Source organism: Telopea speciosissima, chromosome 9 (genome assembly GCF_018873765.1).
Source record: "Telopea speciosissima isolate NSW1024214 ecotype Mountain lineage chromosome 9, Tspe_v1, whole genome shotgun sequence".
Classification (NCBI taxonomy): Eukaryota; Viridiplantae; Streptophyta; class Magnoliopsida; order Proteales; family Proteaceae; genus Telopea; species Telopea speciosissima.
In genome coordinates, this window is record NC_057924.1 from 25,864,357 (window position 1) to 25,891,573 (window position 27,217).

The 27,217-nt window shown below is 44.4% G+C and overlaps 1 protein-coding gene and 1 long non-coding RNA gene across 2 annotated transcripts in view; one reads left to right on the forward strand and one right to left on the reverse strand.

Moving 5' to 3' along the window:
* Positions 1-20,361, forward strand: part of LOC122641115 (protein VTE6, chloroplastic) — a 31,752-nt gene extending 11,391 nt beyond the window's left edge. Inside the window, exons 4-6 of the mRNA XM_043834437.1 lie at positions 1,458-1,581; positions 16,889-16,993; positions 19,972-20,361. Coding sequence (XP_043690372.1) covers positions 1,458-1,581; positions 16,889-16,993; positions 19,972-20,058 — 316 coding nt within the window. The 3' untranslated portion in view covers positions 20,059-20,361. The remainder of the gene's footprint in view (positions 1-1,457; positions 1,582-16,888; positions 16,994-19,971) is intronic.
* On the reverse strand, positions 1,328-20,041 carry LOC122641117. Its single transcript, XR_006329811.1, has 3 exons — positions 19,919-20,041; positions 18,339-18,349; positions 1,328-1,340 (listed from the first exon to the last, which is right to left on the reverse strand). It is a non-coding gene; the product is annotated as an uncharacterized LOC122641117 (long non-coding RNA).
* Positions 20,362-27,217: the final 6,856 nt, after the last annotated feature.

The window sequence follows — 27,217 nt, forward strand, 5'->3', positions numbered from 1 at the left end:
GTGTAGCTGTGTCAACACAACATGGCTTGGATATGGGTGTGGGATGCATGTCCGATCCTCATCACTTCACCCAAAGTACCTGTGTGGCTGTGTCAACATGCATGGCATAGCATGGCATGGATATGGGTGTGGGATGCATGTCCGATCCTCTTCACCTGGCTTGGACACTCCTATTTTGTCAAGGAAAGAAAAATAGATTAGGTAACAGACGAAGTAGAGATGGAAGGGGAAGCCCCTCAATGCAAGAAACCGAAAAAAAAAAACAGCTGAAAGAAGAAGAGGAAGGAGATGATACACACACGTTGCTGCTGTTGGAATTTGGAGTAGACTTTTGAGGATAAATACATTTCAACTGGGGGGGGGGGGGTTAGGGAATCCAATGTTCAAACTCTAAACAGCCCTAACAGTAGGTCCACAACCACACTGCTACATCACATCCAAAAAACATATGTGTGCTGTTTCTTCTGCTTTAAAACATAAAAAACAATGGCTTACAAACTAGACCACTTCTCTTGGATTACCTATTATTGTAATTGTAAGGAAATTGACTCCATAGTATATTCACTTTTGGGGGAATTAGATACAATTCCTTCGGTCTTAGCCATGACCTTTCTTTCATTTCTTTGTTATTTCCTTTTTTTGTGCTTTTAATTTAACTGCATACCAAAAGATACAAATAATGTATTCTTTGAATAATTGGGATTAAGTACACAGCTACTGGATGTTGGGGATTTTTGATTGGTGACCATATTTGGGAGTGTTATTTATGAAGTTAAGTTTCCAGGTTTTCAGAAAGAATCCTGTCATATTGAAGGCCAATGACCTCATGCCTGTACTTGCTAACTTTTGCATTGGTCTCCAACGGAGTCCAAATCAGAAAGTTTTTGTTAATCACCTTTGTTTTTCCTTTGCAGTTGCATTTTTATTGACAATGTAATTGTTTTTTTAGTTGTAAGTTCATCAGTGGTTTTGTTCACAGTAGTGATTGGGTAGATTCATCGCTCTGCATATTTGTAACTAAAGGTTAGAATTCCTTGGATATTGAATCAGTGAGAAGTAGGTCCATGCACATTCTACTATTTAATACTTGATTTGTTATGATGGATTCAAGATCTTGATGCGCCTTTGTGGTATGAATCCGATGATGAATATGCATGCTTAGGCTTGATAATGCAAAACTCGATGATTTTGAAATGGCCAAAGAAAAGTATGTTATAAACAATTGTAGCTCTTAATTTTGATAGTTGACTTAGATGTCTCTTTTATGGCACCAGAACACTCTAGAATGGGAAGTTTTGTGGGATGAATATGCCTCCATTTCTCATTACTTTCTTTACCTTCTCTTTTTTTGAAATTCTACAGACTTGACTGAAAGTATACATTTATGGGAATGCAAAATCTCTGATAAAATTGGATACACAGCATCTGAATATTTCAGATTGGTGCTTCAAGAACAGGTATCTTGTTACAACATTTAAGGTAGTTCCTGGAGGAACAGAAGGGGCTGTGAGCATTGAGGGAACCATCGCTGGACTTTTAGCTTCAATTCTCCTGGCATCCATTGGCTGTGTCATGGGTGAGGTACAGTTCAGTACTGTGGAAAATTACCCATTCTCTGCATTTGTTTCCTCCTTTTGGTTTAAATTATCTTCCGTTGTTTGATTTCTCTTGTTTCCCATTTTAAACCCTCTTGAAGAACTCCAGTGGCAGATAATAATGGAAGAAAATTTAATGCTTCTGTATCTGGAAGAAACCGAAACAGCCTTGACTTTTTAAAATTCAGTTTTGTCAATGTTGAAAGGCCTTTGTCATCTCCTTCTCCCATGGGAGTTTATTTCAGTGTGAGCTTCATTGGGCTCATGTTGCCTCAAATTCAGTATTATCATGAGAACCAAACGCATAGAGTTCGGCCATTTAAAAGAAAACTGATGCAGTTACAACTTACTTGCAGGGTTAGATAGGAGTTATTTATTTTTGTCAATTTCCTTATTTTTAAAATTTTTTTATTATTTGTTAGCTACGTAAAAGTGAGTCCAAATTAACTTTGAACTCTGTTTTAGATGTTGATTACAACTGGGAATAGACTCTATAGTCTATATGTACATTTATCCTTCATGAGTTTGCAGTTTTTGGAATATGGAATGAAAAGAATTTGATTAGCTGTTACCGTAACTTTTGGGGGCCAAAGTTGGTTCATTCAGTCCTCTCCTCACTCCCTGTTTGACTTTTCTCCTTCTGTTTCATCCTCCCAGGTCAGAGTTACTCCTCTAACCTCCATCTTCTTCCTATTATCTACTTCTATAGTTCTTATCAGTTCATTAAAGAACTATCAGTTGTACCCTTGTACTCTGTTCTGGGCGATAGTTGCAGCGGTTGATCACTTTCATACTAGATCCATTCGATCTGGTATTTTGGGTGCAAGTCACCCTCCCTTTTTTGACCTAGCACCTACAGTTTGGTTCCCTAACAATTATTCTGATGTAGATCACAAGTCCATATGTACCCCACAGGAACAAACCCCAAAACTAGCCCAACAAGGTTTTGGATTCGACTACTGTGAGAGGCAGCCTGGTCTGATGATGTGGCAAGTTGTTGTTGGTTCGATGGAGCATCACATAAGGCAGCCTCGGCCCAGAGTGAAGCATGAAGAAGTTAAAAGACCAAAACACTGTTCACGGTGCTGTTCATGTGAACAGTGTCACAACCCATATTTGCCTTGTGTGGGGATGCTTTTTAGAAGATCTTCTGGGCCCATCAAGTGGAGAAATATTTTCTTCTAATGCTGCCATAGTTTAGTTTCTATTTTCAGTTTTAGAAAGTACATTAGGTAGCTTCTAATTTCAGTTTGTTTCTATTTTTGTTTCCTTGCTTGTTTACAAGACTAGATCTAAAAAACCTTAGTAGTTTATATTTTCAGCTAGTTTCTATTTTTCAGTAGTTGCTATTTTCCTACCTTCTATTTTGGTTTTAGGTAGTTTCTATTTTCTACCTTTTATTTTGTAAGCTTGCCTAAGCTATTAAGGCCCCCGATTGTAAGGAAGGATCAGAATTGGAGAATAGAATTTGTGGCCAAGCTTGCCATCGGTTATGGGAGAAATTCCATGTTTCAACAGCTGGGATAGCTGTGGGTGAGAGACCCAGGCTGAGAGAGTCATTCCCCTACCCCACTTCTCTTCTATCTCCTATATACCCCTTTTCAAGGTTTAAAATCTCGTTTCGGTATTTCGGTCAGACCGAAATGTTTGAAATATCCGAAATTTCGGTCGAAATATTGTATTTTTCTGGTAGATTTTGGTAGGTCATTTCAGTGGGTGTTAGGCCAAATTAAGGCCTGAAACTTCATGGAAACCCTATTTTAGGCTATATAAACACTTGTATATGTTCAAATTGTAAAAATAGTCACCCAAAGTGTTGTTTTGGATTTGCACCCTTGATTGGCAGTATACGGTCAAATCCTAATGTATAACTTTAGTTAATTACACATACACATTGTTTAAGACTTTAAGTACTAGAAGACATAATAAATTAATAATTAATGAGCAATTTAAACAAGTAAATTCACTTGGAAACATAAAGTCAATGACTCATAACTTAAGTCATAATATTAAGTACAATAAGTCAATAACAGGATGACATCCATATCCCAAATTCCCAATAAAAGTCAAGAAGTCATCAAGTGACTCAAATGTGTACTAATACTAATTACTCCGCCATCCAGGATCGACCCCACTCATAATCCGATGGAGCCGATGTGCATTGTTCTTCGACTGTAGAGCATATGAATGCCACGTCATAGTTTGGGAGAAGAAATGAGTAAGTCATCCACAATTGCCATGTAAAGTGCATCATCAACATGCTGAAGGTCACCTATCTTAGGATATGGGTCACCAAAGTGTGAAGAACCATGACTACCCACTGATCCACTGTGATATGACTACTTTGGGAGCATGTACGGGTACAACTGGTGGGTTGGGTAGAAGAAGATGTCATCCACAAAAGATGTGGCGAAGATTTGAAGAACAAACCAAAAATAACCAAAAATGAGTGAAGAATGAAAAATAGGACCAAAAACTCGAAAAACAGCTGTCTTGTGAGCTCTCTGTCAAAATTTCGACCGAGAGTCACGAGACTTGGTCTTTTTATAAGGTGGGTTTGTAACATCTTGCTGATATTTCGGTGAAATGTTACAAAGGCTCAAAGTCTCGCGAGATAATCGAAATCTCGGTCGAAATATTGCATTTTTTAGTATCGAACTAGCATTTTGTTCTGAGAAGGTCGAGATACTCGAAATTCTCGAAATCTCGACCGAGATATAACGGGTTTTTGTACTATGCCCCTTTCTTCTTCTTCTTATCCTTTTTATGTTCTTCTTCATATGTAACAGAAAGGTAATAATGTAATTTTAGATGGCTAGAATACCAGTTAGAACCAAGGATCTGTTCTTGAATTGATAATTCGACTAGGTCTAATATGTGAAAATTGTAAAATTAGGGTTAGGGTTTGATGGGACCTAGGGTTAGATGTTAGGGTTAAGTTAGGAGAGTGTGGATTATATGGGAGAGAAGAGATGCTGAAGTTATAGTTAAATCAGATGACGAAATCTGAAGTTATTGAGGAATCCTAGTAGAAATAGGATTGAGGGGTAAAAGGGTAATTTCACACAAGGGTGGACGGTAATGAAATTTGGATAAAGTCTCTCTTAGGGTTTGAGGAAGATTTGATCAAAGTTTCAGCAGGTTCTAATGGTTAGATTTGATTGGGCAGAATTCTCGCGAAAATCACCTTGCATGTGATCTTCTAGAAGGGAAGACTAATAATTGCACAATATCAATTTCAGACTTGTTGTTTAAAAATATCTTGAACCTTGCAGAGAATTTCCAGCAACTGAATATGTTTCTTCAAGAGATCAGCTAGGGTAGAACTGGAGCTTGGATGAAACTTGAATGGAGATTGATGGAATGGGGTTGGGGAAGGGTGAGACTATCATAGCCTAGGCATCTCACCCAACCTATCTCAGGATTTTCACAAGGCTAAAGCCAATATTTCATTAATCAAATTCGTGTTCAATGTTGGCCTCCCTTATAAACTTATATAGAAGACTCAAAAATAGACTTAGACACTAAAAAAGAAAGGCCTAACCCTATCCTTAACTAATAAGGTAACCTAAATTGACTAAGAAAGTGAAATAATAAAGAAAACAAACTCAAATAGGACTCTAACTAAACTAAGGAGGTAAATCCCGTTATCCTACTTTCTACCCATATTTTAGGCCCATTAAATTGACCAATTACAAAATAAACCCATGGAATCAAAAGCCCAACACATATATAACCTAACCCAAAGCTTATTTTCAATAAAATAAGCCCTCTAAGTGACTTATTTACATCAGGTAGCAATAATAATAAAAAAAAGAGTTGCAGTTTTAATTTGTTCTTTCATTGTATCGATCCTGCTGCAATCGATCTCCCGCTGGTTTCCCTGGTTCGAGGTCGACTTATGCATTATTTGGTATTAAAGCTAAGGACAGGTGGTTCAAGATCGACGGTTGTTGCATTCTACTTGAAGATTCATCATGCAAGTCAGATTCGACATCTCTACCCAACTTGAGGGCGAGTGTTTTTTAAAGATGGGGAGAGCTGATGTAGATCACAAGTCCATATGTACCTGTAGGAACAAGTCCTAAAACCAGCCCAACAAGGTTTTTGATGTTACCAATCTCGGAATTGTGTGAATGACTTGTGTCAATGTGACACACAACCCACTTTATTTATAATAATTAAATGAATGTTCTAGAGACGAGTACAAGACAATAATACCCCCATAAGACAAAAATTACCCTTGTACCCATATTACAACACTCCCCCTCAAGTTGGTGCATAGATGTCAACTATGCCCAACTTGCTAACAATAGAACTAAACAACTTAGTACTCAAACCCTTGGTAAAGACATCGGCAAGCTGATCATCCGAAGGAACAAATGTAATGCATACTTGACCACTGTCCAGCTTCTCCTTGATGAAGTGATGATCTATCTCCACATGCTTTGTTATATCGTGATGAACAGGATTATGAGCAATGCTAATTGCAGATTTACTATCAGAGTATAATCGCATTGGCATCTCAACCTGAATACCAAGATCTTGCAACAACCCTTGTAGCCAAAGAACTTCACATATGCCTTGGGCCATTGCTCGAAACTCAGCCTCTGCACTGGATCGAGCTACAACTGTCTGTTTCTTGCTCCTCCAAGTGACAAGGTTACCTCCCACATAAGTACAGTAGCCCGAAGTGGAACGTCTATCATCTGGGGAACCAGCCCAATCAGCATCAGTATAGGTTTCAACCTTCATGTGACCATAAGGAGAAACCAAAATCCCATTTCTAGGGGCAGCCTTCAAATACCTCAAAATTCTATAAACTGCATCCATATGAGTAGAGTAGGGATCATGCATATATTGGCTTACCAGGCTTACTGCAAAGGCAGTGTTTGGGCGAGTGTGAGACAGATAAATAAGTCTCCCAACTAATCTCTGGTATTGCTCCCTATTCACTGGCTCTCCTTCTTTGGACCGGAGATGACAATTTGGTTCAACTGGAGATTCAGCTGGCTTACACCCAACCATACCTATCTCGGTCAGAAGATCTATGGTGTACTTCCTTTGTGATAGAGAGATTTCTTTGTAGTAGACAACCTCAATACCCAGAAAGTACCTAAGCTTACCCAGATTTTTTATTTCAAACTCAGTGCCCAAGAATTTCTTTAATGACTCAATCTCCTCCTAACTAATCCCTGTGATGATTTGTCATCCACATACCCAATTACTATAGTCACATAAGTAGTAGTCCTCTTAATGAATAAGGTGTGATCTGCATTGCTTTGCTTGAACCCAAAAGAGATCATGGCTTTGTGAAATCTCCCAAACCATGCTCTAGGAGATTGCTTGAGTCCATATAAAGCTCTATTGAGCTTGCAAACCTTTCCTTAAGTCTTCTGAGAATCAAAACTAGGGGGAATGTCCATGTAGACTTCTTCAGCTAACTCACCATGCAAGAAAGCATTTTTTACATTAAGCTGAAATAAATTCCATCCTTAATTTATAGCATATGACAAGAGCACTCTCACAGTATTCATCTTGGACACTGGAGCAAACGTCTTCTGATAGTTAATTCCATAAGTCTGGGTAAAACCTCTAGCAACAAGCCTGGCTTTATATCTCTCAATGCTCCCATCAGCTCTATGTTTCACTGTAAATACCCATTTACACCCTACAGCTTTCTTTCCCGATGGTAGCTGAACCAAATCCAACATGTTATTTTTGCCTAGGGCTCTCATCTCTTCCTCCATAGCTTCTTTCCAGTCCGAGTGTGCCACTGCTTATTGCCAAGAGTTAGGGATGGAAACAGAGGACAAAGAAGTAAGAGAAGTCTGGAAAGTAGGAGACAAAGAGTCATATGAGACAACATTAGATAAGGGATGATGAGTACACCTACGTTTACCTTTCCTAACAACAATAGGAAGGTCCAGAGTAGGATCACTGATTGGGATAGATAATTGCTTACCGGAGATAATAGGATTGATAGGACCTGGAACCGTTTCAGTCAATTGAGTAGGGGGGATGGTAGTAGGCCTGAGCTGCTCTTGCTTCCTCTTTCTGGAATATGTTTTAACTTGCTTTTCTCCCATAAGCTTATTTTATCGAACAGGCTTAATTGTGGTTTCCACAGGAATAGAAGTATTCTCCTCTTGAGTAGGAACCTCAGGAGTCTCCTCTTGAATAGGAACCACACTTGGGCTTTGCTCTTGATCCTGACTAGTAACACCCTCCTCAACCCATGGCAGTCTTATAGGAGAAATACACTGAAGGACCTCTTCCCTTGGAACAAACTCCCCTTGAAGAGGGACGAAATAGAAGGGAACAGATTCTTGAAAGACAACATCCATAGAGACAAAAGTTTTCCTAGAAGAGGGATGTTAACATTTATAACCTTTTTGGGTAGCAGAGTATCCTAGAAAAATACACCGGAGACCCTGGGGATCTAATCTTCCATGGACATGATGATTTCGAACAAAAGCTACACACCCAAAAATTTTAGGAGGAACAGGAAAATTAATTGTGCCAAGAAGAGTTTCTAAGGGGCTTTTATTACCCAAAACACGAGAGGGCATCCGACTAATAAGAAATGTAGACGTAGCAACAACATCCCCCCAGAAACGGATAGGCACATTCATGGAAAAAAGCAAAGACCTAGCTACCTCAAGGAGATGACGATTTTTTTCTCTCTACAACCCCATTTTGAGGTGGAGTATTAACACAGGAGGTTTGATGAATAATCCCATGAGTAGAAAAATAAGATTGAAAAATTCCCAAAGAGTACTTGGTGCCATTGTCAGACCAAAGAATTCTGATTTTGGCATCAAACTGGGTACGATCCATATTATGAAAATTCTGAAAAACATGAAACACATCACTTTTTTGTTGCAGTAAATACACCCAAATAGTTCTACTATAACAATCGATAAAGGTCACAAACCAATTATAACCAGAAGAAGAAACAATTCGGGCAGGGCCCCACACATCATAGTGAATTAAACTAAAGGGAACCAAACTTCGTTTATCAGAAATAGGATAGGTATGTCTGGTTTGCTTTGCAAGAATACAAGAGTCACAATGAAAAGTGTTCAAATTACAAGACTGAGAAAATTCAGGAAATAAATGTGCAAGAGTTCTTAAGGAGGATGGCCTAATCAACGATGCCAAGTCTGCAAATCAGCAAGAGCTTTAAAAGAAGAGCCTGGGAGAGAAGCCATAGTAGATAACGCCGTAGGTGGCTGCTCCAACAGGTACATGCCACCTTCCATCCTACCACATGCAATCGTACTGCCCGTCTCCAAGTCCTGAAACACACAATGAGAAGGGAAAAAATGACCTTACAATTCAGCTCACGGGTAATACTACTAATAGATAACAGATTGGTGGCAAAATTTGGAACATAAAGAACAAAAGACAATGACAGAGAAAGGGAATATTTTTTCTTTTTGGATGAATGAAAATTTAATTACGAAGAAAGGAGAGGGAATATATAAGCCCAAGGTCCAACAAAACTGAAGCTAGAGACTAGCAAGGGCGCAAAATGGAAGAAGGAAGACCCCAGGAGACAACAATGAGCCTGTTCCTTGGGGTATCCTTAACATCAACAAGGGGGAGGGAGCTAATTTTAGATGAAACAGCAAAGAAGATGGCCTTCCAATCTTGTCGAAAGAGCGGGAGTTGGACGTCCATCTTCTAAGGTTACGCTCCATTCAAATGTGGGAGATAGTGGCACAAAAGGCAAGCTTGCCAACCAAGTCACAAATTGAGTTGCCTCCGAAAGTCATATCAATCCAAACCCATTCTCTGGAAAGAGGGAGCGGCCTTCTTCGAGCAGGCCAGCAGTGGCGAAGAACACGGTTCCAGATGGAGGAAGCAAAGGGGTAACTGAAGAACAGGTGATCTGCATCTTCATGCCCATTCCAACAAAGGCAGCAGTTGGGGGAGACTTGCATGTGGCGATGCATGAGGAATGCTTGGGTTGGGAGGCAGTTTGCTAGGGCGCGCCAAGCGGTAAGGCTCTGTCGAGGGATGTGCCCTTTAAACCAAACAACTTTATGCCAAGGTCAGGGGGTCCCTCTATGTCTAACCATGTCCCAAGCGGAGTGGGAACTGAAGCTGCCAGAGGGGAAGGGGAACCACAAGGTGGTGTTACCTCTACCTCGGTGACTAGGGGGGATAGGGGGGAGGAAGCTCCAAATATCTGCGAGGGGAGGGGGGGAGGGGGACCAAGAGCCTCTGGTGATGATGGAAGCCACAAGTGCAGATCTGTCCAGTCCGGAAGCATAAATGGCACGGGAGCTGACAATGGAAGCTAGGACACCTAAAGGGTGTCCTTTGTCAAGCCAGAGGAAGGTTTGCAACCCATCGTCGATCCTGCAAGATATAGTGCCCCTGGCTATATGGACGTGGAGGATTCTGCGCCAAACCTAGGAGGTGTCTGGCACTGAGCTGACAGTCCAAATAGAGTCTTTACGGAGAGGCCCAGCGTATACCCAGGAAGTCCAGATGTTGGATTTGTTGGTGAGGAGCTTCCATAACAACTTGATAGAACCAGCAATGTTTACATCTTTTATCCTTCTGAGACCAAGACCTCCTTCAGATTTGGGGGTGCAAATGGAAGACCAGCTCTTGGGGTGGAGGAACCTAGCTGAATCCACGCCTTTCCAAAGGAAAGCACACATAATAGATTCGGCAGCCTTGATGGTAGCCTTGGGAAGGCCGAAAACACCACTCCAATAGATGTAGCAAGACTGAAGTACCGATCTGATGAGCTCGAGATGACTTTCATAGGATAAAAGTTTAGCTTTCCAAAGCTATAGCCTCTTGCGGAGGAGGTCAAGGATGGGGTTACAGTGGTGAGCTGAAAGTCCAGCATGGATGAGGGGGAGGCCAAGGTAATGGACAGGTAAGGTGCCAAGGGAAAAGCCGGTGATGGAGGAGAGGGAAGCTTTGCTGATATCGGGAACACCAGCCAGGAAGATTTGGGATTTAAGGAGGTTGATGCGAAGACCGGAAAGCCCCTGGAACAGGTGAACGAAAGACATGATGGACTCAAGGGAGAGGGGGTCAGCCTTGGAGAAGATAATGAGATCGTCAACGAAGGCTAGGTGAGTCAGGTTGGTAGGCTTGCATTTGGGGATGGGGGAGATGAGATGGAGGTCTGTTTTGGATTGGATACTACGAGAGAGGACCTCAAGGGAAAGGCAAAAAAGGAAGGGGGAGAGGGAGCAGCCTTGACGAATACCAACAGAGGAGGTAAAGTAACCAGCTGGGCTGCCATTGAGGAGGACGGAGAAGCGAGGGGTGGAGATGCAGAAGTGGATCCAGTTAACAAAGGTGGGAGGGAAGGGCATCTTAAGAAGGACGTAGGAGATGAAATCCCAACGGATGGAGTCGAAGGCTTTGTGGATATCCATCTTCAAAAGGGCTGAAGGAGAGAGGGATTTATGGTCGAAGCCTCGAACAAGTTCTTGGTAAAGGATGTTTTTGTCCTTGATGCTTCTTCCGGAGATGAAGGCGGACTGCTTGGAGCTGACTAGGGAGTCCATGACAAGTTGAAGGCGGTTGGCAAGAATTTTGGCAATGAACTTATAGAGGAGGTTGCAGAGGGAGATGGGTTTGAAGTCTAGCATGGAAGAGGCTCCTGAAGACTTGGGGATGAGACAGAGAAAGGTGTGATTGATGCTTTGGATCTGGTGGGGGTTAAAGAAAAAGCTCCTGATGGCACTATAAAGCTCAGCATCGATGATGTCCCAGCAAGTGGAGAAGAACCCCATACTGAAACCATCGGGGCCAGAAGCTTTACTAGCCTTGTGAGAGCGAACAGCAGAGACAATCTCGGAGTCAAAGGGGATGGAGCAGAGGGAGTTGAAGAGGTGGGAAGGAACGAATTAGTTGATTAGGTCGTCTGGGATGGTGGATTGGGTGGTGGAGGGGGGGCAAAAGATACCAGTGAAGTAGGCCATAGCTTCGGATTTGATAGCATCGACAGAGGAAAGAACCTAGCCATCAAAAGAGAGAATGGAGTTGGAGTTGGATCTGGCTTTGAGGGAGCGGTGAAAGAAGGCGGTGTTCGAGTCACCAAGCTCAATCCATTTAATCCGGGATTTTTGTTTAAGGAAGCTCTCCTCTAGAGAGAGAGAGGAGGACAGCTCAGAGGCAGCAAGGATCTCTTCCTCAACGAGGGAGGAGTTGAGAGGGTCGAACTGGAGATGGTACTGGATGGAGGAGAGGGTGTCACGACAAGAGGAGACACGGGAGGAGATGTTTCCAAAGGTAGAAGAATTCCAAGATTTGAGGGCCGATTTGACATTTTTAAGTTTTTTTGAGAAGGCAAGGAGAGGGAGGAGAAGGACTGGACAGGAAGATCCTAAGCTGCTTGAACAGTAGGAAGGAATCCAATATGGGAGGACCACATGTCAAAAAACTTGAAGGGTTTAGGGCCAAAGGATAAGAAAGGGAGGACAAAAAGAGGGATGGAGGGAGTGGTCAGAGAGGCCAGGGAGGTCGAAGAAGGCATAAGAGGAAGGAAGGGAGGAGAGCCAAGGATCATTGACGAGGACTCGGTCGAGCTTACAAGCTACTCTGTCAAGGCCTGAGCGCTTATTGTGCCAAGAAAGATCAGCACCTGACCATCTAAGGTCGTTTAGCCTAGCACCCTCGAGACAAGGATTGAAGGCATCAACAGCTTGGTGATCTATGGGGGAACCACCCAACTTTTCATGACTATAACGGACGACAATAAAGTCGCCACCCATACCCCAAGGGGCGGAACCCACAGACAAAGAAATGGAACGGATGTCGTCCTAAAGGGGTAGCCAATCCAGGTAACGATTAAAAGCGTAAACCATGGTAAAGAAGAAAAGATGATTGTGAAGATGATCAGATATGCTGAGATGAAGGTATTGAGGGGAGGAGGAGGAGACCGAGATATGGAATTTGGAGGGATCCCAGAGAATCCAGATTCGGACATTAGGAGAGTGGGTGTAGTTGGAGAGGAAGGACCATGAGGGGGCAAGAGAGTGAGCAATGCGAGAAGAATTGGGTTCAAGAACCTTCGTTTCAAGGAGGCAGTAGAGGGGGGATTTGGAGGATTTGATACAGTCACGAATCTCAGCTTGTTTAGCTGGGGCGTTGAGGCCACAGACATTCGAAATGGTCCAAGGGATCATGAGCATAGGGGGCGAGGGGGCAGCCAACCTGCAGTGGAACTAATCCGAGACCTCGGGGGAACACTACGGGGCTGCAGGTGGTACTCTCTCAAGGGGGGAAAGCAAACCAGAGGGGAGGAGGGGGAGGAAGGGAACAAGGATTAAGGGAGGTGGGCCAAGGTGGGACCAGTTGATGGACCAGGAACTGGTTCGTCAAGATTCGGCCAGGAGGGGTAAGGAGTTTTGGGAGAAGTTAATTGGGCTGGATTGGTTAGACGGGTTAGGTGGGTTAAGTGGGTGGGTTGATGGGTCGGGTCTGGCTGGGGAGTAGGAATATCTGATGGAGTGATAACGTGAGATGGGACAAAAGGGGGGGGGTGTGGTGGTTAGATGGGACACGTGGAGAGGGGGATGTTTCTTTTTGGGAACAGTGGACCTCGTGTAAAGCGAGGTAGGGGTTTGGTTATCAGGGGAAAAGGTGAGGTTTGGATTGACAAAAGGGGAGGGAGAACAGGACGATGGCAAAGGGAGGTTTGCAGGTGTATCAGCAGGAGGAGCCTGTAGATCGGTACCACAGCTCTTCCAGGGCTCGAGAGGAGCAATCGAGACAGCGACATCACCGTCGACACCAAGGTCGAGACTCTGAAGAACTGCGAATCTGTTGTGGTCAATGTCAGAACTGCGTGGTAGGTGGGCATCGGGTTACTCACCATGGTTGGGAACCTCATTGGAGTCACGGTGGCTTTCATTCCTCTGTTTTTTCCGGCCAAGCGAGAGTTTCAGAGAACCTTCAGACAACTGAGCTCTGCTGGCCACAGATGCAAGTTTTGCCTGAACACCAATCGTAGCAGCATTGTCGTCTTCCATCGTGGTTGCGACGTCTTCCTCCTCTCCAGTAAGCGACTCAGTTGCAGAGACATCAACACCGGCGGCATCTTCAACCAAAGGGGCTGAAGCAGAGGTCGATGGATTCGTAGGAGGCTTAGTGCCTAAAGGACCAGGGAGACATTGCTTCATGGGTGACCGAACGATTGGCAGTCGGAGCAGTAGTGAGGCAGCCACTCGTAGAGAACCCTTTGAGAGGAGTGGCCGTCTTCTTCCTGGATGGTGACATAACAAGGGGAGGGCCATCTGCAGTGATTTCCACACAGATACGAGCGAAGGAGAGACGATCCATTTTCTTGGTGCGTTCATCGGAGAAGAGAGGATTGCCGACGGTCGATCCAACGATACTGAGCTAGAGGCACACCAATAGTGGAAGGGAAGACTAGGTAGATTGACCCAGATGGGGATGGACTTAAGGTTGATTTTGCTGAGAGAGGAGTGATGATCCCATTGTCGGAGGAAGATCGGTTTCTTGCCAACCAGCCATAGGCCACCCTCCAAGGCTCGAGACTTGTCGGATTTGTCGGAGAACCTGAAGATGAAGATGCCGTTGGACAGCAGGTAGGTGAAGATAGCCCCTGCTGCACGCTATTGTTTTTGCAGAGAGGATTTGACGATATGGAAGGGTGGACGGGCACCAAGGAAGTGCCCCACGAGGCAGCACTGCCATTTGAAGAGCTCGTCATCTAGCAGACCCTTGGGGCAGAAGCCAACCCTATAATCGTCGACGATGGAAGGAGGGGCAAAATGGAGGGAATGTCTATTAGTGGTGGCTGAGGAGTTGCCGGAGAAGAGGGAGCTCCAAGAGGTGGAAGGTGGGTTGCGTTGGTCATGGATAGGGCTGGATCCGATCTTGGTGAGATTATGTCATCCTCTAGAAATGTCGCATGCTTACTAACTATGACTTTCTGATTAACAGGGTCATAGAAATAGTAGCCTATTGTAGTCTTAGGGTATCCCAAGAAATAACATCTATTTGTACGGGTCAATTGGTTAATAAAGAGAAGTCATTTTTTGGTTGGAAAAAAGATCTCTTCTTCCAGGATGCGGTTGATAGGTGATGTCACAGGTATCCCGAGGAAATCCCTTCCATCTGTGTATTTGGGCGCCCCGGTTTGTGTGGGGAGGAGTACAGTTTTTTTGTTTGATCTGTTGCTTGCTAAAATCAGATTGAAAGTGGCAGGGTGGAAGGGAAGGTTACTTTCGTCAGGAGGAAGACTTACTCTGGTTAAACATGTGCTAGCTTTGATGCCTATTTATATAGTTTCATGTATGGATCTGCCCTCCTCGGTGAAAAGGGCTATTAATAGGATTTTAGCCGTTTTCTTGTGGGGCGATTCCGAGTTTGAGAAGAAGCGACATTGGGTAAGCTGGTCGAAGGTGTGTAGGCCGATCTTGGAAGGGGGTCTGGGAATTAGAGGGCTGGATGACATGTCTAAAGCCATGCGGGCTAAAGGTTTATGGAAGATTATTGCAGAGGATTCTATTTGGTCTTCTTTCTTTAAAGCCAAGTTCTTAAAAGGGGTGCATGTGGCGCAAGCACATGCTAGTAATGGAGGATCGAAGACCTGGAGAAAGTCCTTGGCAATGAAGGACTTTGTGCTTTCGAGATCGAAGTGGCTGATCGGACGTGGGGAGGTCAATCTATGGCTTGATAATTGGCTGGGGTGTGGTCCTTTGAAGGAGGTTGTTTCGGAGGATTTAACTCTAGATTTGAATACAAAGGTGAAGGATGTGCTTAATGAAGATGGAGTCTGTAATTCTGACTTCTTACTGAGTATATCTAGTAATGAGATAAGAGAATCCATCATTGATTCCCATATCTTTCTTTCGGATAGAGAAGACAAAGTGGTGTGGGTTCTGGAAGCCAAGAGCGATTTTTCGGTGAAATCAGCGTGGGCAGATTTGCGCTTTCACCAGCCTTCGCGTTTCTTTTGCCAAATGGGTGTGGAATCAAAGTGTTCCTACTAAGATTAGTTTTTTTGTGTGGCAGTGTCTTATAGGCAAAATTCCTTCAGATGAGGAGATCAGGTGTTTAGGAATTCCTATTGTTTCCAATGTGGATGCTGCAGGGTTCCTAACTGTGAGACTACTAATCACATCCTGTGCTTTGGAGCGACAACTAATAAGGTGTGGAAGTTTTTCGGTAAGCTTATGGAAGTTGAAATTCATCAATTGCATTCGGCTCAAGCAAGAATTGTATATTGGCATTCTTTGGCATCCATGGATAACCTCAATGGGTTCTTGAAGGGTGTAATTCCATCTTTCATTTGTTGGGAGCTTTGGAAAGAACGGAATCGCAGAAGGCACGAAGAGAAGGCTCGTCCGGCTTCAGCTATCGTGGATAAAATTATTCATTGGCTGGGTGATATTATGTTGCCTACAAAATTCAGGAAACAAGAGACTTGGAAAGGGATCCTGACATTGCAAGTTCTGAGATTACAGCCAAAGACTTTTTATCCTAAACCTCCTACTCCGGTTTTTTGTGTTCCTCCTTTCAATTCCATTATGCTTAATATGGATGGAGTGCCGAAGGGCAACCCAGGGGAGAGTGGTGGGGGTGGGGTTATTAGGAATGTGCAAGGTTCCTTAATAGCAGGTTTTTCAAATTATTATGGTATTAATAGCAACACGATTGCTGAATTAAGGAGCCTTTGTGATGGTTTGGCTCTGTGTGAGAGATTGGGGTTTAAGGATTTCCACGTCAAGTCAGATTCAACCACGGTTGTTAATATGATTGCTAAAAGATCCTGCGGTCTTTGGAGCGACTGGTACTGGTTCAAAAAGATTATTAGTTTGTGCGACTCTTTAAATGCAAGGGTCTCCTTCTCTTATAGGGAGGGAAACCGGGTTGCTGATTGCCTTGCTAATGCGGCTTGCACCAGAAAATCCGATTTAGATATTAAGGAGGAAGACTTTGTTTCCAATGAGTTGGAATTTTTTATTAGAGGGGACAAGGAAGGGCGTCCAGTTCTAAGATTGTAAATGTTATTTATTTTTGGGAGGGTTGAGAGCTTAGATAGTGTTTTTTGCTATCGTTGCGGGTTAGGGGTAAGGTGGGCTATGCCCCCCCCTTGTATCTTCCATTGTTTTCCTTAATTAATAAAATTTTAAGGGCCAGCCCAGGTCCTAGATAATATTCGGGTTTTAAAAAAAAAAAGAATTGCCCCTGAATATCCTACATAGGTAATTTATTGTTCTCTTATTATGTTTAAGACTTGGTATGCTTCACACTGAACAGGCCATGCTTCTATTATGCAGATAAACGTACCTGAAGTTGTAATATGTGTGGCGGCTTCCCAAATTGCAAATCTTGGGGAGAGTGTAATTGGTGCTGCACTGCAAGATAAGGAAGGATTTCGATGGGTAGGCAACTTTTGCACTAATATACTATTTGAATGGTTGGACTTTTGTCCTTTACATTTCTGTGGCCCTTCCCTTTCTTCACTCATCTGATGAAGACCATTCATCTGGTCCCCACTTCTTTTACATCTTATTCTCTCTATTCCTTCCATTGACCCGTCTTGTGGGTTTCTAATGTAGAACCAAGTCCCTAACTATTCAACTAGGAACCCAACAGAATTATCAACTTATAATAAATAAGTGAATTACAGCAAGCAAATCAGCAATATGAAGTACCAGTACAAGTAAACAGTAAGTTGCTTCAACTCTTGGAACCTTCTACAGATGCTAACAGTACCTTCAAATTTCAATAAGATCTGATACCAATTGCAGGGTATAAAAAAGAAACTGAAAATAAAAGAAAAACAGGGAAGAAGGGGGATAGAAGAATGGATAGGATAGTGGTTTGAGCCTCTAACTCTCACCTCGTAATCCCACCTCACATAGGACTCTCTCCTATACTGCCTCTCACAGCCATTGGAATAAATCAACCTTTTTTTTTTTATACTTTCATCAAATCGTGGCCTTTGTCAATCCTCTCTTCTGTTTATTAAATAGTGAAGCCACTATTACAAAATTGAAAACTTGAAAAATATAAACTATTCCTATCCTAAGATCTCTCTTCTAGAACATTAGAAATTAGAAAGTAGTAATAAAAAGAAAGCATGTTCTAGCTATTTGATAAAATCTAGCCTTGTTAAAAAATTATTTATCCACCATTGCCCCCCTTTGGATAGTCCGCCGTGTTAGAGCTCCTGTATGATATACATATTGTTTCCTCCCTTTCCTACAAGGTCGGCCTTTTAGAGAAAGCGGTTCCAACATGGTATTAGAGTAGGTAGGGGTCACGGTATCGAGTCCCCCTGGGAGTAGGCAGGTGTTAAAAAATTATTTATCCACCCGTGTCCCCCTTTGGATAGTCTGCCGTGTTAGAGCTCTTGTATGATATAGATATTGTTTCCTCCCTTTCCTACAAGGTCGGCCTTTTAGAGGAAGCGATTCCAGCAAGCCTAAAATCTCTTCAAAACAAAAATAGAAACTAATTAAAATCTAACTTATAACTAGGAAATAGAAAATCCAACTTAGCAATGGTTACAAAAATAGAGATCTAAGTGAATACTAAGTAGCAACTAAACTAAACCAACAAATAAACCTTCTTTATCTTGCAATCTTCAATGGGACCCGCACTAGGTCTATGTGAACAGTAACTGCATGAACATTAACCGTGTGAGCAGTAGCCACCAAACCAGGGCCTATGCAAGCAAGCACTAGGCCTTGTCAGAACCAGTACCGTGGGGATTAACTGAACCCAGATTTTGACTTTGGTCCTTTTCTTCTTCATGCTTAGATCTACATCAAATCTCCCCCACAAAAGAAACTCAGACTTCAAGTTTTATTAAGTTTTTGGATAAGCTTTGTGTGATGGATGTGTTGTTTAAGCCCATAGCAGAATTCTGGTAGCTCCTTGAAGTTGGGAATGAAGTCTTGGAGTCGTGGTTCTTTCTCTTTGAAAAACTCAGGTGGCATGATGAACTCGACGTGATCAACTTCAACAAATGTATACTTGGCTGTCGTGCTCATAGGACTTTCTTCAATTGTGTCTTCAACCTCCACCTCAAACTCGAGCTTCTTAGGTTCTTCTTCCTTGTTCTCAGTCACCTCAGTTGTTTCTTCAACCACTACTTCAATTGTAGTGTTAAGTCCCTCAGCGTCCATTGCATCAGTTTTTTCTACTTTGATTTCTTTAACGTAGATCTCTTCGGTAGGACATTCTACTTGTTACTCTTCCACCTTCAAAACTGCAATGGTTGCCATGGTAGCTTTCCTTGGAAGTTGAGGGCATAGATGACCAAAGTTGGCTTCAAACTTTTGCTCAACAGCTGTCATGTGGTCTAATAAACACTTCAACTCTCTATAAACATAATCACGAGCCTTTGGATTGTTGTCCAGGTTAGAGAGACGGCATTCATTGTTGGCCATGGTAGGCTCTGATACTAAATAATGTAGAACCAAGTCCCCAACTATCCAACTTGGAACCCAACTCTACAACATGATCAACTTATAATGAATTAGTGAATTACAGCAAGTAAATCAGAAATATAAAGTACCAGTACACCTAAATAGTAAGGTTCTTCAACTCTTGGAACTTTCTACAGATACTTTGAATAAGATCTGATACCAATTGCAGGATATAAAATAGAAACTGCAAATAAAAGAAAAACAGGGGAGGATAGTGGTTCGAGCCTCTCACTCTCACCTAGGCCTTTCACCTCACATGGGACTCCCCTACACTGCCTCTCACAGCCATTGGAATAAACCATCTCTTTGTTTTTTCTGTTTGTTACTTTTTCATCAACTCTTGGCATTTGTCCAGCCCCTTCTCTTTATTAAATAGTAAAGCAAGTATTACGAAGTTGGAAACTTAAAAAATAAACTATTCCTATTCTACGATCTCTCTTCTAGAACCATTACAAATTTAAAAGTAGTAATAAGAAGGAAACATGTTCTTAGCTATCTAATAAAATCTAGCCTAAAATCTCTTCAAAACAAAAACAGAAACTAACTAAAATCTAACGAATAACTAGGAAATAGAAACTTTAACTTGGCGATGGTTACAAAAATAGAAACTTAAGCAAATAGCAACTAAACTAAACCAGCAAAACAATCTTTCTTTTCTTGCTATCTACAATGGGTCCCACACTAAGTTTATGTGAACAGTAATTGCATGAACAATAACTGTGTGAACAGTAGCCACCAAACCAGGGCCTATGCATGCTAGCACTAGACCTGGTCAGAATCAGAACCGTGGGAATTAACTGAAACCAAATTTTGACTTCCGTCCTTTTCTTCTTCATGTTTAGATCTACATCAGTTTATCAGATAACGAACACTTTATGTATATCATCAATGGAGCTGACTGACCTCCCCACTCTGTTTTGCAGCTCAATAATGACGCTGTTAATGTAATTAACATTTCAATCGGCAGTGTTTTGGCTATCTTGATGCAACAGCTGATGCTTAGAAATTGACCATTAATTTATGAGCGAAAGAACTTTGATTCATCAATGTCAGTTAGTTCCTTAGAAGCACAGGCATCTGAGTTTTCTCTCATTGCCTATGCCATCAGTCCTGAATATTTTATTACATTTTTTATACTACTGTAATCAACTAGACAGTGATAAACCAGAGAAAAAAGGCATAGGAAATTCTTTCAGAAATGATTTTAGCAAATTCTCTGGGAATAGTGTTAGTATCTCATGGAAGTTGAGATTGGGGAAAACAGAAGAGGTTGAAGAAAGGAATGTATTTTTTTCTGACTTGTTTATATTTGGGAAAAATGATTTTCTTTGGTGATAGAATTCAATATACCATAGTCCGCTTTGTGTTTTTCCTCTCCTGTCAATGAATAATTTTGAATCAGTGTATGGTCAAATACAGTAATATCACTCCAGTGAAGAGATCGCTGCTGATGCTTTATTTTAATTAGTCATTATTTATTGGGGTTATGTTATGTACATAGTCCCATATCGGTCCCGTAAGGGCTTGGGTGTGGGTATATATTATATTGGGTTCCCTCCCTTTGTAGACCGGTTTATGAGGGTGAGTTCTTCCAATTGTAACATTGAGGCTTTTATTGACCCGTCCTTTACGGTTACCTACTTGAGAGGGGTGACCTGGTGCCAGAGTACGAGCCGCTAGGAAAGGGCTACCTGTCGTCGGGTAGAATCTTGGAGCAGAGTGGAGCCTCCTAAAAAGGGTTACTTGATCCGGAGTTGGCCGACGAGGACATCGGCCGTTAAAGGGCGGGATAATGTTATGTACAATAGTCCTACATCGGTCCACTCCGGATCAAGTAGCCCTTTCTAGGCGGCTGCACCCTGCTCCAAGATTCTGCTCGGTGGCAGGTAGCCCTTTCCCAACGGTTCACATTGTGGCACCAGGTCGCCTCTCCCAAGTAGTGGACCGCAAAGGACGGGTCAATGAAAGCACCAATGTTACGATTGGAAGAACTCATCCTCATAAATCGGTCTACAAGGGGAGGGAACCCAATACTATATATGCCTACATCCAAGCCCTTACGGGACCGATGTGGGGCTTTGTACATAATAGGTTTCAAACTCAAGGTGTTGCGTCAAGAAATCGTCAGTGGTCCCTTCGAGTGCCGTAACCTGCAAAAGGACCAGGGTGACAAAGGAGAACCGGTGTGGTTCCGGCCTAGGACTCTCCGATGCCTAAGTTAGATCTCTCTAAGCAAATAGATGAATGATAGAATTCAAGATGAGTTTATGGAGTAGAATACCTTCCCTTTTATAGTAAAGTATGGCGGTGTGGAGAGTCCCAGTTCGATGGCGAGTGATCCGTGTAGTTGATAGAGTCCCTGGGTAGTAGGGCTCTTCCTTAGTTGGTGGCCTCCCTAAAGGAGGTAGTGTCTCAGTGGTGTTGGGGTCCTTAGTAGATAGACAACTGCGTGTGGTGATAAGATCTTTGATGTTTGAGTCCGTCAGGATGACGTGACTCATTGGTGGTGGCTTAGAGTCATTGAGATGGTGCATGTCTTGTTGATGGCAGCAGTAGTGGCTTGGTCTTAGGTTAGGGATCTGACGTCTGTAGGCCATACCTGTGAGGCCGCGCCTGCCATGAGGCCGCGCCTGTGATGAGGAGGGCGCGCTTGGAGGCCGCCCCTGTGAGGAGGCCGCTCCCGGATGTTGCGCTTGGTGAGGAGGCTGCGCCTGTGATGAGGAGGTCGTGCCTGGAGAGGCCATGCCTAGTGAGGAGGCCGCATCTGGAGAAGAGGCCGCGCCCGAGGGAGGCCGCGCCCGTGGGAGGCAGCACCCAAGAGGGGGTCACGCTTGTGGGAGGCCGCGCCCAAGGGATGTCGTGCCCAAGAGGCGGTCGCTCTTGAGGCCGCGCCTGTGAGGTCGCGTGTGAGGCCACGCCCAAGAGGGGGTCGCGCCTGTGAGGTCGCGCCCCGTGAGGCCGCACCTGTCTGGTCCGCGCCCATGGTCATGCTTGTGGTTCATTCTGAGCTGGTTCTCTGCCTGGTCTGTGACGGCCCACCTCCTAGGGCTGGGACAGGTTGCGGCTCATGATTGGCCGGTGTGATTTTGGGTTTATCATTTGCCCCCCACTCTCTTGGAACGGAGTGTTCAAGAGAGTAGCCTTTTTCATTTTTGTTTTTGAAGCTTTGTCTCCCTTGCTCTCCTCTTAGTCTCTTTCTTTCTTGGCTAATAGCCCTTGGCCTTCCTGGTGGCTTGCCCAGCCTTGGTCTACTTAGTGTTGCTTACTCTTGATCTTGATCTCGTCCGTGGTCTCGGTCACGAACTTGTCGCCTCCTTGTGCCCATGTTGCCCGTGCCTTAGTCACTGGGTCACTTGGCCTGTAATTATTGTCGCTTCCTACTTTTGATATTTATGATTGAATTCTTGCCTCCCTTCTGGGGGTTGTTGTTCCTCGCCCTTCGTATGTGGCAGATAGGCCTTGATAGTCATTCAACCTTAGTGGCCTTGAGTCTTGGTGGTTATCGAACCTTGGTGGCCTTGAGTCTTGGGGGTTTGTGGACCTTGGTGGCCTTACGGCTTGGTGCTCATTTGACCTCGGTGGCCTTACGCCTTGGTGGTCCGAAGACCTTAGTGGCATTGCGCCTTGGTGGTCTACAGACCTTGGTGGCATTGTGCCTTGGTGGTCTACGGACCTTGGTGGCCAACGGGCGTTGGTGGCATTACGCCTTGGTGGTCTACGGACCTTGGTGGCCAACTGGTCTTGGTGGCATTATGCCTTGGCGGTCTACGGACCTTGGTGGCGTTGCGCCTTGGTGGTCTACGGACCTTGGTGGCATTGTGCCTTGGTGGTCTACGGACCTTGGTGGCATTGCGCTTTGGTAGTCTACAGACCTTGGTGGCATTGCGCCTTGGTGGTCTACGGACCTTGATGACATTGCGCCTTGGTATTCAAACCATCTCGAACTTCTCGAACTCCACGAACTTCTCGGACTTTGCCTCTAAACCTCGAACTTGCGTCAAATATGACGTCTCGTACTTCCCCCTTTTTTTTGTTTTGTTTTGTTTTGTTTTTTTTTTTTTTTTTTATATTGACTCGAATTGGTCTTTGGCCTCAGACACATCTTGGCTCAAACCTCGACCTCGAACCCTCGCGAACTCCGACCTCGAACCTCGAACCTCATCCATGGCTTGTCGCCTACGGTCCTTGGCTGTAGCATTTTTTATTTATTTATTTTTTATATTGACTCGAATTGGTCTTTGGCCACAGACATCTTTGCTCGAACCTCGACCTCAAACCTTCGCGAACTCCGACCTCGGACCCTGTCCTTGAACCTCGTCCATGGCTTGTCGCCTACGGCCCGGGCCGTGGCCTCTCTTTTTTTTTTGTGACTCAATTTGATCTTTGGCCACAGATACATCTTTGCTCGAACCTTGACCTCGAACCCTCGCGAACTTCGACCTCGGACCTCGGACCTCGGACCTTGAACCTTCGCGAACCTTGACCTCGGACCTCGGACCTCGTCCTCGAACCTCGTCCATGCCTATGCCTGTCGATCGCGGTCCTTGGCTGTGGCCAAAGACCCTTTTTATTTTTCTTTCTTCTCTCTTTTCTTCTTTGCTTTTGGGTGGCGCCCATTGACGGATGGCGCCCATTCATGAATTTTTTTTTTCTTCCACTCTCTTTCTTCTCTCTTAATAGATGACGCCCATTGATGACGACCCTGGCCCTTTGGCCGTGGTCTCTTGTCCGCGGCCATTGGCGGTCGTCCTCGGACCTCGACCTCTTGCTCTCTTTACAGTCGTCCGACGTTGATCTCTTGTTATCCTGTGGCTTGGCCTTGATCACCTTCTTCCGAGCCGGTAGTACCTCAGCCATGTTGGCGAACTCGTTACACCGCTCCAGAAGCTCCTTTATGGTCCTGGTCTCATGTCGTGCCAGGTCCTTGATCAAGCCCAAGTCTCTGATGCCCCCAACCAAGGCTGTATGCTGGGTCTGGTCGTCTAAGTCTCTGACTTCCAAGGACTCCTTGGTGAACCTGGTGACGTACTCCCGGAGGGACTCCTCAGGGTTCTGTACCACGTTCAATAGATTGACCGTGGTCTTTTTCTGCTTGACGCTGTTTTGGAAGCGAGTGACGAACTATTCACATAACTTTGCGAATGAACCTATCCACCTCAGTCGCAGTCTAGAAAACCACGAAGTAGCAGCAGCCTTGAGGGATGTTGGGAACACTCGACAAGAGACCACATCTGATCCCCCACATAGGGTCATCATCCCGTTGAAGTAGTTGATGTGGTCATTAGGGTCCGTGGTACCGTTGTAGAGTTCGAAGGTGGGTAACTTGAGCCTGGAGGGGAGTGTGGCTGCCATGATCTCTGCCGAGAATGGATGTTGCTTGGGTGTCGAGTGTGCCTCGCCCTTGGTCTGCTTCTTCAATCTTTCTAGCTTCTCATCTAAATCTCGGAGTCTCTTGTCTAGCTCCTCTTCTCATGACTGTCCCTCACGTCTGGCTGGATGTTCACTGCGACCTCGCTCTCGACCTCTCCTTGAAGTTCCCTCCCGTCTTGAGTGTTGGCGGGATGCGAATGGTCATGTCGTGATGACCCCTGGCGTGAACGTGAGGGGCTTTCTTCTCGATAGGCCTGGCTCCGCCCTGGTATGTGACTTCCTCCTAGTCGACCCTGGAACACCGACCTCCTAATTGATCCTTTCGGACTGGGTACCATGGATCAGTGTGATGGTGTCCTCCCATGGTCTGACCGTACTGGGAGGTCCGCTGTTCTCGTGGGATGCTCGGAGGGATCCCCCCGTTGGTGAGTGGCACTTGCACACCTGGTGTACCTCTCTGATCTATCACCCCTGGGAGGTGACCTCCTAGGGCTCTGCTCCTGTCGTGGAACAGGATCTGTCCTTGGTGGTGGCAATGTTCTACGGCGATGGGACGTCGCATGTTGCCTCAGGTAGTCTCGAAAGTGTTGTTGGTCATTGAGGATATGCCACTGCAAGTCATTGATCTGATCCACAGTCGCTAGTGCATTAGGGTCAGGTACTGACTCCACGGCTGCTTCGAGGTTAAGGTCGACTACCTCAACCTGTTCGTTCTCTGAGATCTCTCTCTCCTGAGGGACATGGTAATTGGCTCTAAGACGCGAGCTCTCTGGAGGAGGTGATCCATTCCCCTCCCTCGCAGCATTGTTGGTGGAGGGAGCGGTCTTCTTACCCTATGGTGCCATTGAGTGATGGTGGAATCGAGCTAGTAGGTCTGATGGCTAGCGTCGTTCCCACAGACGGCGCCAATCTGTTGCGTCAAGAAATCGTCAGCAGTCCCTTCGAGTGCCGTAACCTGCAAAAGGACTAGGGTGACAAAGGAGAACCGGTGTGGTTCCAGCCTAGGACTCTCCGATGCCTAAGTTAGATCTCTCTGAGCAAACAGATGAATGATAGAATTCAAGATGAGTTTATGGAGTAGAATACCTTCCCTTTTATAGTAGAGTATGGCGGTGTGGAGAGTCCCAGTTCGATGGTGAGTGATCCGTGTAGTTGATAGAGTCCCTGGGTAGCAGGGCTCTTCCTTAGTTGGTGGCCTCCCTAAAGGAGGTAGTGTCTCAGTGGTGTTGGGGTCCTTAGTAGATAGACACTTGCGTGTGGTGATAAGATCTTTGATGTTTGAGTCCGTCAGGATGACGTGACTCATAGGCAGTGGCCTAGAGTCCTTGAGATGGTGCATGTCTTGTTGATGGCAGCAGTAGTGGCTTGGTCTTAGGTCAGGGATCTGACGTCTGTAGGCCATACCTGTGAGGCCGCGCCCGTGAGGAGGCTGCTCCCGGAGAGGAGGCCGCATCGGTGATGAGGGGGTCGCGCCTAGAGAGGCCATGCCCAGTGAGGAGGCCACACCTGGAGAAGAGGCCGCGCCCGTGGGAGGCCGCGCCCAAGAGGGGGTTGCGCTTGTTGGAGGTCGTGCCCAAGAGGGGGTCACGCCTGTGAGGTCGCGCCCCGTGAGGCCACGCCTGTCTGGTCCGCGCCCATGGTCATGCTTGTGGTTCATGTCTGAGCTGGTTCTCTGCCGGGCGTGTGACGGCTCACCTCCTTGGGTTGGGACACATGGCGGCTCACGATTGGCCGGTGTGATTTTGGGTTTATCATAAGGCTATGACTTGTGAATTGGAACATTATCTGCTAGAGAAAACAACTGCAGTTGTTAAGGTGGAATAACTAAGATCATTATCCTCTCCGGTTCCTTGCGTGGTACAGTTGTTCGGTTCCGCTCCCCTATGAGGGGGAACTGAACAACCGGACGGGGTAGTGAACCTGACAAGAAAAATATTCGAATAACTGTGGCAGTAACACCCGCTGCCCAACCTGTCTGTTGTTACATGTCAGGAAGCCCCCATTGCCTTTTTTATTTACTAGCTTCGTATGATTTAGGAATTTTAATTAGTTTCCTATTTTATTTTTCTATATTAGTTTATTTCCTATTTTGTTTAGGTTCTTTTCCTTTGTAACTTGACCCTGTACAAGAGACGTTTTTGACAATATAAATCCTTTTGAAGTTTTGAATCAAATCAATTTATTTCCTCTTCTTTCTTGTTCGAATTAGGGTTTTTGTTACCTTGAGGATTCGAGGGTCGTTCTAGTGCTAATCAAGTCAGAAAAAAAAAAAAAAAAACCCCAATTTATAAATCCTAATCCAACCCGTTAAATGGAGGGTGTGCAATGTTTTAAGTCTCAGAATCAGGTATGGGATCTATCTCCAATTCAGATTCGATTCTGAGTCCAATCCTCACAGAATCCATTGGATTAAGATGGAATTGGCCGGACTTGCCTTGATTTTCCTAACTCGATCCACTCAATATGAATAAATCTGGTTTACTTGGAATCGATCTTCATCGACTAGGATCGATTCTGTTGAATAATCTGCCTATTTGGATCCAAATTTTAAGCCCACCCAACAACCTTGTTTCGGGAAAAAAAATCCTCTTGTTTCCTTTTTTTTGCTTTTCCATACTGGTGATTTAATTTTCGTTGTGATCAAGTTTTAGGCGAATGTAGGTAAGACGCACCTGATAGATAGTTCTCAAGAGTATTCAGGTCTTGCTTTACTATATTGGTCATCCACAATTCCACATCACATTTGGCGCTGGTGTTATCCTTCCTATAAAATGTCTAACTTAAATTGCAGTGGTTATG